This window comes from Nannospalax galili, unplaced genomic scaffold (assembly GCF_000622305.1).
Source record: "Nannospalax galili isolate Female #2095 unplaced genomic scaffold, S.galili_v1.0 scaffold678, whole genome shotgun sequence".
Lineage (NCBI taxonomy): Eukaryota > Metazoa > Chordata > Mammalia > Rodentia > Spalacidae > Nannospalax > Nannospalax galili.
The window spans coordinates 70,002-83,461 of NW_008341807.1; the positions used below are offsets into that span (position 1 = coordinate 70,002).

The 13,460-nt window shown below is 45.3% G+C and overlaps 1 protein-coding gene across 2 annotated transcripts in view; it reads right to left on the reverse strand.

The window, feature by feature from the left end:
* Positions 1 to 3,277: 3,277 nt before the first annotated feature.
* The window catches only part of Proser2 (proline and serine rich 2), a 31,663-nt gene continuing 21,480 nt past the window's right edge, over positions 3,278 to 13,460 (reverse strand). Inside the window, exons 3-4 of one of the 2 annotated variants that reach the window (XM_008837310.3) lie at positions 6,967 to 7,219; positions 3,278 to 6,001 (exon numbers count right to left, since the gene is read on the reverse strand). In XM_008837310.3, coding sequence (XP_008835532.1) covers positions 5,046 to 6,001; positions 6,967 to 7,219 — 1,209 coding nt within the window. In that variant the 3' untranslated portion in view covers positions 3,278 to 5,045. The remainder of the gene's footprint in view (positions 6,002 to 6,966; positions 7,220 to 13,460) is intronic. The other variant, XM_029565534.1, reaches the window with a different exon arrangement.

A 13,460-nucleotide genomic window follows, 5' to 3' on the forward strand; every position in this document is an offset into this window, starting at 1 on the left:
AAAACAAAACAAAACAATAAAACCCCGAAAACTTAGCTATGAACTAGGTGTGGTGGTATATGCCTTTAATTCCAGCACTCTGGAAACAGCACCCATATCTCTGTGATCTAGGGCAGTAACCAGGAGGGAGCATAGAGCCTGCTGTGACAGGAGTGAGTGACATCCCTGAAGTCTTTCGAATTCTTCTTGTTTTTTGAGACAGAGTCTCACATAGCCCTAAAACCCCGAAAACTTAGCTATGAACTAGGTGTGGTGGTATATGCCTTTAATTCCAGCACTCTGGAAACAGCACCCATATCTCTGTGATCTAGGGCAGTAACCAGGAGGGAGCATAGAGCCTGCTGTGACAGGAGTGAGTGACATCCCTGAAGTCTTTCGAATTCTTCTTGTTTTTTGAGACAGAGTCTCACATAGCCCAGGCTGACCTCAACTTGCTTTGTAGTTGAGGATAACCTTGAACTGATCCTCCTGCTTCTACCTCCCAAGTGTTGGTATTACAGCAACACACTACGGATGTCCAGCCACTAGGAATGTATAGGGCAGTTTTGATGAATTTTTTTGAATAAGGCACTTTTAAAAGGCACCTTTAAGGGGCTGGAGAGATGGCTCAGTGGTTAAGAGCACTGACTGCTCTTGCAGAGGACCCAGGTTTGATTCCCAGCACCCACATGGTGGCTATGAACCGTCTTTAACTCCAGTTCCAGGGGAATCTGAAGCCCTCTTCTGACCTCCACAGCATTGCATGACATGGGTGCACTCACATACATGCAGGCAATACACTCATACACATAAAATAAAAACAATAAATAAAATATTTTTTTTAAAGGCACCTTTAAAGGGATTTCAACTGTTGGGGCTGGAGAGATGGCTCAGCGGTTAAGAACACTGATTGTTCTTGCAGAAGACCTGGGTTCAAATCCCAGCACCCACATGGCAGCTAACAACTGTCCATAACTCCAGTTCCAGGGGATCTGACAGCGTCTTCTGTCCTCCGAGGGCATTGCACGACACAGGTGCACTTACCTACATGCAGGCAATACACACATACACATAAAAATAATAAAAATTTTAAAAAAGGGATTTCAACTGTCACATGCAAAGGCTGATTTTATGCTGAAAAGTATGGGAGAGGCTTAGGTGTCTCCTGCAGTGGTAGGATTCCCATCCCCCAGGGCTTTTATGCTCAGAGAAAGCAGGAGATTCTAGGGGTGAGAGTGGGGGGGTGGGTGGATGGCCAGTGGGCTGAACAGAAGTGCAGGCTGGGCCTCCATTTCAATCAGTTACAAAGAGCGGCAACTTTCCCAGGACACAGCAGCTTACAGCTGTCTTCTCTTTTCTCAGATTTGAAAGCAGGGCTTGTCCAACCAGTAGATTAGAAAAGGATATGGGGACACGTTCTCCATTCTTTAAAGCCAGGGAAAAAAAGTCTTGTTGTGAAGAGAGGACACAAAACCTGTTTGGTGACTTGTTACTTCGGACATAACACAAACCTCTCATAGGTGAACATTTCCAGGCTCCTCCCCTTCCTCCTTCCATCCAGCAGCCTTGGCTGGGGACCAGTGTGAGTACAAGGGACCTGGAGAAGCAGGGTACTGTTCATCCAGGCGGCACCACCGTTGGGCGACAGTTCAGAACAAAGGGAGCAGTTTAGGGCAAAAATAAGTTTATTAATCTTGCCATGTCACATGCATAAAATACCAAAGAGAAACAACGCCTTCATTGTACGTGTATCACCACTAGGAAAACATGAGCGCAGTGGGCAGGCTCTTCTCACTTCTCTTTAATACATGTTAACGAACTGATTTCACCTAGAGTCACCACGGAACCCTGGGAAAGGTCAGATCCTCACAGCCAGAGCTCTAGGGATTTAAGAAAAATGCATTTCTCTGCTTTGTTTTAAATCAACACGAGGGTTCCACAGACCTCACTTATCAACTCCACCAAGTTCCTGAAGAAAGCTAGTTCTGAATGGGGTTCCCACCGAGTAGAGTGTGCAAAGAATCCTACAGTCAGTAATCCGCCGGCAGCCAGGCCTGTACTCCTCAGGTGGCTGGGCTCTGTATCAGCCACTGTGCATGGCGGGTGGCATCCTGGTGGGTGGCATCCCACAACTGGCCTTTCTGGACCTTTTCTCCTCAAGCAAGCAGCATTACAGGAGAATGAGACCAGGGCCTTTTCTCCTTAAGCAGCACCACAGGAAGCTGTGACCTTGGGGAGGAAGACATCGAAGATCAAAATTTCCCTAATTTTATGAAGACAGGCATGTATACTAGGTGGGGCATGACTATGGGAAAGATACAGAGGGAACTGGGATGGAGCAGAGACAACTCTCCTGTTGACTGCAAAGTACAGCTGCTTGCCCACAAGACTCTAATTTGGATACCTGTATAGTACACACTTTCCTTTTTTTTTTTTTTTTCTTTTTTGGCCTTTTCGAGACAGGGTCTCCTTGTAGCCCCTGCTGACCTGGAACTCACTATGTAGACCACGCTGGCCTTGAACTCACAAAGATCTGTCTGCCTCTGCTGGGATTATAGGTATGTGCCATCATGCCCAGCTCATTTTCTTTTTTCTAAAAAAAATTTTTATTTTTATTTTATGTGTATGAGTATTGTGCCTATACCCGTGTCATGCAGTGCCCAAGGACGTCAAAAGAGGGTGTGGGATCTCCTGGAATTAGAGTTACGGATGGTTGTAGCTGCCATGTGGGTGCTGGGAACCCAACCCAGGTCATCTGCAAAAGCAGCTAGTGCTCTTAACTGCTAAGTCATCTCTCCAGCCCCTGTATACACTTTCTTAAAAGCAAAGAAGAAATTTGTTTTTCTGATTTTTACATATTAAGAAAGTTTTCTAAAAAATGGAAATTTTAAAAACATCCCTAAAAAGAAACTGGGTACTTCAGATTCCCCTTTTCTTTTCATTACACTCTTGCTTCAAAACATGGTCCTTCAAACTCCTGGGAGCTGAAGACAGCTTTTAAGAACGTCACATCATACAGTTATGGCAAGGAAACTAATGCCCTTCAGCAATAAACACATATGCCTACACGTTAGGGCATCAGCAGGAATCCTCCGCACTGCTGACAAAAATAGGGCTTTAATTACTAGGGCTTTGGGTACAAGAAACAATTAGAGTAATTGTCAATATAATTATGAATTAAATACAAAGAAATAATGAATAAATAGTAGGAAAAGATATAACCCTTCAAAATAAAACAAGTATATAGTGCATAGTGTAATAAATTTGCTTATAGGTAAGATAAAATTTTTCAAAAATGTTATTGTGAGATAACTAATATACTTGCCCTATTCACAGTAAAATTGTAAGATAAGATAAAAAGAAACAATCCTTACATATAAAGGACATCTGTAACATTAGCTATTAAGACTTTCGATTATTAAACACTGTGTGGCATCTCACTTTGCAAAACACAAACGCTCATGGTTGCTTTCAGCAAATCCAACATAAACAGGAACAAACTTAAAAGTACTTTAAAAAATTTCCAGCCCCTATTTAAATGAGTCTCATCAAGAAAGCATGAGATTATTTTGTAATAACAAGAGCTGGGCGAGAGGCTAGACTGTGGTTCTAAGGAAAAAACCATAATCCTTCATTTTCCACAAGTTGCAAGGAGAGTGGAATACATGGACATGCCCTTCAAGAGCTCACTTAAAAGTCTGAGCCTCAGTAATGCTCAGCAGGAAAAGAAATGGGCTCTGTTACGTTGCTGGCCAGGATGTACAAGCAAAGGGTGTGACTCTCAGAGCAGCCCTTCCCTATCTATTTTTAGATGTTTGAGACTCTACCCTTAAATAGTTCTGATAATAATGTTGTGACCACAGCTCAGCATGAGAGACAAAGTCTGGGAGAAAACCAGTTCTTTTCATGCCGGTAACCTGGTTCACTGTTTTTTCCCTTTCAAATCAAATCCGAGATGCTGCTCATGGAACACAACCAATCAGGGCTCTTTGAGAATCTTGTTTCCCTCTGTCTAGTATTTTGGAACACATAAAACTAATGAGGTAACAAAGATTTTAAGTTTAAAAAAGTGTTTTTAAATACAAACAGGAACCAGCTTGCTTATTTGAAATAAGGAAATACTACTTTCTGATTGGGAACAGAACACGTTGAGGAAAAACTACTTGGAGTTCACCAAAATATCACAGACATGTGTCCTTAGATTTCCAAACAGGAAGCAACGAGGTCTAGTGCCGTCCATCACCATACTGAGGTGTCTGTCAAGAGAGAAGAAAGCGTTCACATCCTGTAGTTATACAGATATCTTCAGAAGTGGATACTTACGTAATCACGGATGTGCCTGCGTGCACACTTATATACCCATGTATATGTTAGCATATTTACATATAATACACAACAGACTCAAACACATACAACCCAGAAACACAAATTTTGAGTCTGCTAAGGCTTGCTTTCTCAAAATTACTACCTTTTCCAAACTCAACCTCCTATTTTATTCTCACAACTCAAAATTAGAGTAAATCATACTCTCAAGGTTTCGTTTCAATTTTCAGTTAGGAAAATGGGGCAAACCAAATTATGTCAAGAAACAAAAGCAGTAAAGTACCATCTTCCACGCTTCGGAAGCAAACACAAACCCTCAACGAGTGCATGATGACACTGTCAAAAATTTTACAAGCATTTCTTTTTTATTTTCTTAGCGGCGGGAATCCTGAGCATAAGAAGCTAACTGGCATTCATGTCCTGCTCCGGAAGAAAAGGCTAGACCAGAGGTTCAGGATGACAAGTCAAGCCAAGGCCCCTCCTTCCAACGCTGAAGCCCCGTGGCATGGAAGCCCTTGGGACCTTAGACAAGGAAGATGCCAGGTCGGTCCCAGCTCAGCTGTGGGCTCGAGGGGTGGTTTCCTGTTCCACGCTGCACAGGCCGCACTGCTGCGGCTGCTAACTTGCAGCACTCCAGCCAACCCGCTCCTGTGTGACCTCGGCAGCCCAGTGTCAACACCAAGGCCAGGTCTGCCGGGGACACTCCAGGCGGCCATGCCTTCTGCGGGGTCCCATCAATGGCCTCATACGTTTTCCTTCAGCAGCCCGAGCTTGCGCAGGGCCTCACGCCGTGCTTCCTCCGTGGAGCCGCGGCCGGAGAACTGCACCGTGATGCCCTGAGGCCTGAAGCCCACGGCCCTGGGCAGCGAGCCAGCCCGGCGCCGGGCGTCCTGGCCGCAGTCGTGGCGCGGCTCGTACAGGCTGCGGCAGGCGTTCTGACGCGCCAGCTTGCTGGCCGCCGCGGGGTCGGGTCGGAAGGTGACGGTCTTGCCGGCCGGTGCGAAGAAGCTGGGCTCGCTGCGCAGGGCCTCGTGCACGCTCGGGAAGCCGTTGGCCAGCCGCGGGGGCGGCTCGGTCTGCACCGCGCGGGCCTCCCTGGCCGAGCCCGGCCTGCCCCGGACGCTCACAACCCGATCCAGGGAGCTGCCACCGGGCCCCGCCGTGTCGCCCCTCGGCTCCTCCGCGTCGCCAGCCGCCGGGAAGGCCGCGCCGTTGATGTTGGCCAGGACCTGGGCCTTGCGCTCCTGCACGTTGACGGCCGCCCTGGAGATGGTCTTGGTGAAGTCCCTGCCCGCGCTGTTGGTCACGCTGATGTTGCTGGGGAAGCGGTGGACCTTGGGCGCCGGCTGGGCCGCGGGCCGGGGCCGCAGGCCGAGCTCGGCGGTTCGGGAGGCTGGAGAAGCCGGCGTCCTCCCTTCCCCGGGCCTGCCCTCCTTCAGCGGGGACGTGGGGGAGAGGGCTTCGTTTCCCGCCAACTTCTCAGAAATTCTCTGAGCAATCACCAGAGGCGTGGGCACGGATCGGGGCAGCTTGGGGTGCTCTGCCGGAGGAGGGGGCGGCAGCTCCTTCCTGGGGCTGGTGGGTGCCGGGCCAGGCGGGGAGGGCGCCCGGGGGAGCGCCCCCGCAGCCCGGGAGTCATTCGCTGCCGGCGTCCCGCCTTCAGGCACAGCCACGTCCTCCTTCCCAACAGGTCTTGCCCCTGAAATGCGAAGAGAGACTCATAAGCTTCCACCCCAGTAGCAATGGACGCATGGCACGCCTGTCCACTGAACTTAGAACCACAGAGGGACATACTAGCAGCCTCCACAGTGCCCGAAACGCAGGTCCTGCTCCCTGGACTGGTGAAAAGAAGGTGGTCCCTTACTCTCAGGGTCACACACGCAACCAATAGATTACTGGCAGGATGGAGAAGATCTGGAGCCAGAAGACGGCAGCCCCTGGGAAGCAGCATGGGAAGATGTGCCTCTGAGGCTCCATCACCTTGAGGGGACATGGGACAGGCAGGTAGTGGATCTCTGTGAGTTCCAGGCCAGCCTGGTCTGCACAGTGAGGTTCAGGCCAGCCAGGGCTACAGTGAGACCTTGTCTCGAAAAACAACAAAACAAAAATCCGAAGTAGACAGTGAGGCTGGACTCTTGTGCAGCACACCCCACCAACCTGTTTTTCTAGATGGATGCAGGCTGTGCCGCTGTCCTCTCACAACCCCAGGTGGTATTCAGCAGCCTGTGGGAGCCACCACTCAAGATTCCCCCACTTTTCTCTGAACCTGCCTCCTGCTACTAACATGTAAGCCAAGTCTCTTTATCCTCCTTATCTTCAACAAGGCACATCGTACAGCAGGCACTTAAAATTGCTGTGAAAATAGAGAATTGGTGGGCACAAATGGCATATTTTCAAAACCCGTTTTCTTTGGCATGATTATGTGATCTAATCTTTTGAAAGGCTCAGGGGTTCAAATTACTTTAGGAACTATGGTTCAAAGCAGAAGTGCAGTAAAAATGCAAAATTCAGTTGTCTCTGAAGGGCTGGCTGTAATCTATGACTGTAGAAGCTGAGCAGCCACAACAGCTCTATACTGACAAGCACAGGCAAACAGCAGGAAGTGCCAATGTGTCTTGGTTGCACCATCAAACCAAGTGTGGGGATCTGTGTATTACTACTCACCTGCTCCCTCAGGCACATCTGGAAGGCCCTCAGCTTCCCCAGGCACAGGTCCTGGCTGTACTAAATCAATGATATCTTCAGGCTCGGAGTGACTAGCAGGGCTTTCTTCCAGAGACTGTGGAGAGTGGCAGTGAATGCCACTGTCACACAGGGCTGGCTCGTCAAAGTCATCTTCCAGGGAATCTAGAGTCTCTTCAAAGAACAGGATGACATCCTTTTCCTCATGTGTGAGGTACCTCAGGCTCTCATCATCCTGTAAGTAGGTGTGGATAATGGAAGAGATATAGTGATGTCACTGAAGAGAAAGAGCCACAAAAAATAGGGGTCAGTACCTGGCCCTGGGTAGAATGGTAGAATTTCTTGTATTCTAGATGGTCTCTGCCATTTGGGTTACCCCACTGAAAAATGGCCTGTACGTCCCTCACTATGTTTCCTGTATGAAAAAAGATACTGTCAAAAAGGTATAGAAAATACAAGGTCTTCACCCTTATGAGCTCTACACTGTTTCCATAGTCACAGGAGAAACTTCTAACTAAACACTGGATTGAACTCATTATCTTTTCTCCCTCTAGAAATGCCACTAAAATAAATGGATTAAAAAATTCCTTAGGTAGGTATGAATCACAAAGTAAATTATTAAGAAAACAGATGATGCCAACAAGTGTGGGAAGTCAGAGAGCAGAGGGTGCTAATGAATTAAGAAGACCCAAGAAAGCTGCATTCACATTAGCAGCTGGGCAAGCCAATACCCAACTTGCTGTGTACTGTGTGGACTAGTCGGAGCTGAGCCACTGGCATGACCGACCACTTCCAGAAGTGTAGTAAAGGTGATGCAGAAGGAACAGAAGGGGCTGGAACTGTCTTAGAAACAACTGGGTCATCTCTGCAGAAAATGAAATGTTTATTCAAGAATAAATTTGAAGTAGGGACCATGAAGTTGAGTTTGATGGGGAGTAAGTGTACAGAAAATGAAATCAAATGGATTCCCTATGTCGAGAGAATGCGCTAAGAGTCTTTGTGTGGGGACCTGAAGGGTCTGGGCGCCCAAAAACGTTTCCTCCAAGGTAGTGGCTCAGCACTATTAATCTATAAGTGAAGTCTGTCAACACTTTTTTAGAGACAGAGTCTCAAGAGCTAAAAGTATGAGAGAGATGATGATGGGAAGAGATGGATTTGAGAGATACCACAAAAGTATCAATCCCTGATGTAAAATTCTCTTGCCCTCAGGAAAGCAGAGACAGGCGGATCTCTGTGAGTTCAAGGTCAGCCTGGTCTACATAGTGAGTTTCAGGCCAGCTGGGGCTACAGGGAGAACCTGTCTCAGAAGATGAAAAAAAAAAATTCTCTTGCCTTATAGTTACTAAGCACATATGCTTTCACCTTTAGACTTTACCCTTAAGAGTCACGTTGACTTTTATCAAAGTTTGCAGGTTGTCTTGTGTCCCATAGGTAGTTAATATAGCCAAAATGTCAGTTGCCTCTTTACCATGCATGTCTGTTCTGACCTTCTGATAACAGGAATATAAAACTCAAGAAATCCACTGGTACTCATTTTGTCATTTTTTAAAATTTATTTTTATTTTATGTGTATTCATGTATTGCCTACATGTAGGTAAGTGCACCCGTGTCATGCAATGCCTGTGGAGGTCAGAAGAAGCTGTCAGATCCCCTGGGACTGGAGTTATGGACAGTTGTTGGCTGCCATGTGGGTGCTGGGATTCAAACCCGGGTCTTCTGCAAGAACAACCAGTGTTCTTAACCGCTGAGCCATCTCTCCAGCCCCATTTTGTCATTAAAAAAAAAAAAAAGAAATATTGAATGTTGGTAAGTTATCTGTAGTGTCACAATGCATGACACTACACGTCTGTTTTCCATATGCCTTAGTCTTGCTAGATTGCTTGGTCTCCACATTCAGCATATGCTGCCTGCCAGTCACCATAAAACAGTTCTTATTCTTTTATCCACTCACTGATTCAACATAAACTTTGCAAGTATAAAATCATTAGGGTTCTTGGCATAACAACCCTCGAGTTAAGTTTCACCCATTAGGGATGCTCTCAGGGTGACGTGACAGAGATAACAGTCAGTGCACAGTCTCAACCTCCACTGTTGGAATAGTAAGTCTAGGGAAATAAATTCATGCTGTTTCTCCCTTTTCTCCAACCGCGGCATTCCTTATGCAGTGTGCTTCAGTAGGGTGACGCCTGACTTTTATGGAATTTTAATTTTATATATATTATTGATTATATACTACACACACACACACACACACACACACACACACACGGTTGTGCACATGAGTGCAGTGCCCAGGGAGGCCAGAAGAAGGCATAGGATTCCCTGGTGTTGAAATTACAGGCAGTTGTGAGCCTCCTGAAGTAGATACTGAGAACCAAACTCCAGTGCTCTCTGAAAGAATAGTATGAGCTCCTAACCACTAAGCAATCTCTCCTGTCCTGTTCCTGATTTTTTAAAAAAATATTTAATATTATGTGTATTTGTGTATTGCCTGTATGTAGGTAAGTACATCTGTGTCCTGCAATGCCCACGGAAGACAGAAGAGGCTGTCAGATCCCCTGGAACTGGAGTTATGGACAGTTGTTAGTTGCCATATGGATGCTAGGATTCGAACCTGGGTCTTTGCAAGAACAGTCAGTGTTCTTAACCACTGAGCTCTCTCTCCAGCCCTAAGTTTTTAAGTGTACTCTGGTTAGGTATAATCATTCTCTTGAGTCGTACGGACTGAATCGAAATAGTATTCATCTGGGCTGAGGGTCTAGGTCAGTGACAGAAAGCTTGCCTAGGATGCTTAAGTCCCTGGGTTCCATCCTCAATACTCTAAAATAAACATAACATAAAATAACATAATTTTTTAAAAGATCCTAAAATGTACCTTCAGCTCAAGACACATTCCAATTCCTTATACTAAGGGAAGGACAAAATAAGAATGGATTATAAAACCCATGTCTAATCCAACTTCAAAGCAAGCAGTCCTAACATGAGTTTTCATCTGGAAAATAGGCTTAGGAAGGGCTCCTCCCACATGCCTGTTCATGTGTGTGCTATAGAAAGGTGAAGCTTCCTCATCTGAGGGTGTGAAAGTTGGGCTCTGAGGCTTGACATGAGTTTCCAAAGGTCTTACAACTACTTCACCAAGGGGCCAGGCCTAGAATGAAGTTCTCTACCTGCCTTTTGCTTTGCCCTTTCTAATCATAGTCTAGCAAGTACCAACAGGTCCTGAGCAGACACTTGCACAAATCTTGTGCAATTTCTCCTGGGGTTCTTCAGTTTATCTTCCCTAAGTGTTTTCTCTTAGTTCTGCTCACTTACTATGCATACAATATGAGATATAACCCGGCTTCGGTCAACCTGCTCAGTGAGAAGACCCCCAGGTCAACTCACGCCCTTGCATCCTCAACTTTCTCTCTAGGACTGGAATGTATCCCCAAGTGCCTTCTTTGTAATCAGCCTGGCCTGGAGTCTTAGACCCTGGAGACCTAATGTGCTGTGGGTTCAGTCTGTTACCTAACTTCGCAGGCTTGAAGTTTTCTTCCCAATGACTCTTCAGGAGCCTCAGAGTAAAGAAGGTAAAAACTTGGCAGGACAGCAAGGTACATTGTGGCCAGAAATGTTGCTGTCTAGTACTCCCATTCTGAGGAGCTACTAGGTAAGGATGTAAGAAGACATGCTTAGCCTCGAGGGAGAGGCTGAGCAGCAAGAGCACACATTAGTCAGCATCAGAAAGCAAGTTCATTGTGGCCAGGGGCAATGGAGTGACTGCTAATAGGCAGTGCACTGCTCTTGTGGAGATGGCAATATTCTAGAATTGACCATGGTGATCTCTAGGCACACAAAGAAACCACATATTTTTTTAAAAATAATTTTATTATTTTGTGTGTATTAATGTTATGCCTGCATGTAGGTAAGTGCACCCATGTCGTGCAATGCCCATGGAGGACAGAAGAGGCTACTGGATACCCTGGAACTGGACTTACGAACAGTTGTTAGCCGCCATGTGGGTTCTGGAATTCAAACTTGGGTCTTCTGCAAGAACAGTCAGTGTTCTTAACCACTGAGCCATCTCTCCAGCCCCAAGAAACCACATATTTTAACTGATACACAAAAAACAGAAAAATTGTGCATCTTTATGGGGTACCATGAGATATTTCCATTCCTGTACATTGTGTGATACTAAATTAGGCCCAAAAGACCTATTTCCATAAACTTTCACTATAGTAAAAAATTCTAAAAAATCTTTCTTCTAGTTTTTTAAATTAATTTTTAATTTTTTAAAGAATTTCATATATGAGTATTTATTTTCATTTTTCCCACCCCCTCCCTCTTCTAGGTTTTTAAAATGTAGAGTAAATTGCTGTTATCTATAGTTACCACCATCACACCAATGTTCCTGTTCCTAGATAATTCTAGCTTAGTACCCACTGATCAACCTCTCCTCATCTCCCCCTCCCTGCTGTCCTCCTCTGGTAACCATCATTCTCTCAACTTCTGAAATCAACTCTAAGATCTGGCTATACATGAGCCGGATCATGAGGTTTCTGAGCCTGGCTTATTTTACTAAACACAGCATTCTGCATCCAGTTCTCTCGGGTTTTCTTCTTTTTTACAGCTGAATAGCATCCTATTGTGTACATGTAGCACATGTTTTTATCCACTCATTGGATGATGGACACTTAAGAGTCTCTATTTCTTTTTTCATGTCTTTGGAGACAGGCTCACTGTGTACCCCAGGTTTGAACTGTGTTACCGAGGCTGCCCTCAAACCCACAGTCCTCCTGCCTCTGCCTCCACTACTGTGCCTGGCTCTTCCATTTCTTAGTTATTCTAAATACTAACATTGGAATGTAGATTTCTCTTTGACATACTGAACTTACTTCCTTTGGATAGACACCCAAGAGTGAGTGGGATTGCTGAGTGTATGATACAGCACATCTATTTTTAATTTTATAAACTCCATATCTTTTATCATAGCCATGCTAATTTACACACCCAGTGTGCAAGGGTTCTCCTGTCCTTTTTCTTTCCTTCTTTTCTCTTTTTTTTTTTTTTTTTTTTGGTCTTTTTGAGACAGAGTCTCCCTGTAGTCCCAGCTGGCCTGAAACTCACTATGTAGACCAGGCTGGCCTGGATCTCATAGAGATCCACCTCCACAAGTGCTAGGATTAAAGGCATGTGCCTCCATGCCTGGACCACATTGCCTTTTTCTATAGTAACTATTCTTACCCGGGTGAGGTGATATCTCATTTTGTTTTTTATTTGCATTTCCCTGATGATTACTGATGTTGAACATTTAAAAAATTTTTTTTAATAACTACATGATTAGAAGAAGCATTTCATTACAGCTTTAACATATTCGGTAAAACACTCTAGAGCAAGAGTACATCTCTATAAGCCCTGTAAGACATCAAATTGAATGAGTATTTTACCTCTAAAAAAGATCTCCATTTCATTTTAGAATATATTGTTCCTTGCAGAAACTCATTGTTTTTGCTACTAACACTGAGATGTTGGCACATGCATCTCTAATCTGTATGTATCCGATTATTACTAGTCATAATTGGATGCGCTTGGATCCTTGGTGCTGGTGTATGTCTATGAAGTCATCAGGTAGATTTCAATGGCAATGTTTATTACCTCTGCTAATTAACATGATGTAAATTTCCATGCTTCCTCCTCAAATATATTTTAAAAATTTTGTTGATTTTGTTTGTGTGTGTGTAAATCACACAGAATGTCCCAAACCATCTTATTCAACTATACACCCACTTCCCAGATGGCACCCTCCCATAGCCTCCCTCCACTAGAGACCTTACACTTTGATATCCCTGCTACTGCCTGCTGTGTTGTCGGCACCCCAGCCATTCCCCACTACTTGTCCATCTGGTGATCCCAGTCAGCCTATCTAGAGGTCTTTGTTTTAGGAGGGTCAGCTGTTCCTCACCTAGCAGCAATCAATATTGTCAATATCCCTTTAGATAAGACTGGGGTCTGCTGTTCATTTTCCCAGTTCTATGCTGGGTTACTATCTGGGAGTCCCTCTGGCCACTCTGGCCAACAACTCAAAAGAAGTTATCTCCTATCTGGCATTGTTGCTCATTATGTAGCCTTTAGCTATGCATATGGACTCTTAAGAAATTATATTGGCCCCTTTAATCTTTGGTTATACTTTCCTTTTGGGTGCTTAAGGCCATACAGTTGGCCCAGATAAACCAATTTATTTTTACTCTTAAGGTCGTTTGAGGATCTGTTCCTCAGGGGTCACATGGGCTTGGGGGGAGCCCCTGACTCCTTTCTTTTACCAGTTCCACCTATGTGAAGATAAGTCAAAGGTCCTGCTCGACCATGGCTGGCTCTGCTTGGAAGCATGGAGGAAATGACTCATCTGTGTTGACCCTCCTCTTGGTAGGCTGGACACTGGTTCAAGTCCATCTCGTGGGGTCTCCTCGGCTTCCTTTATCAAGAGGACAGGTGACCCA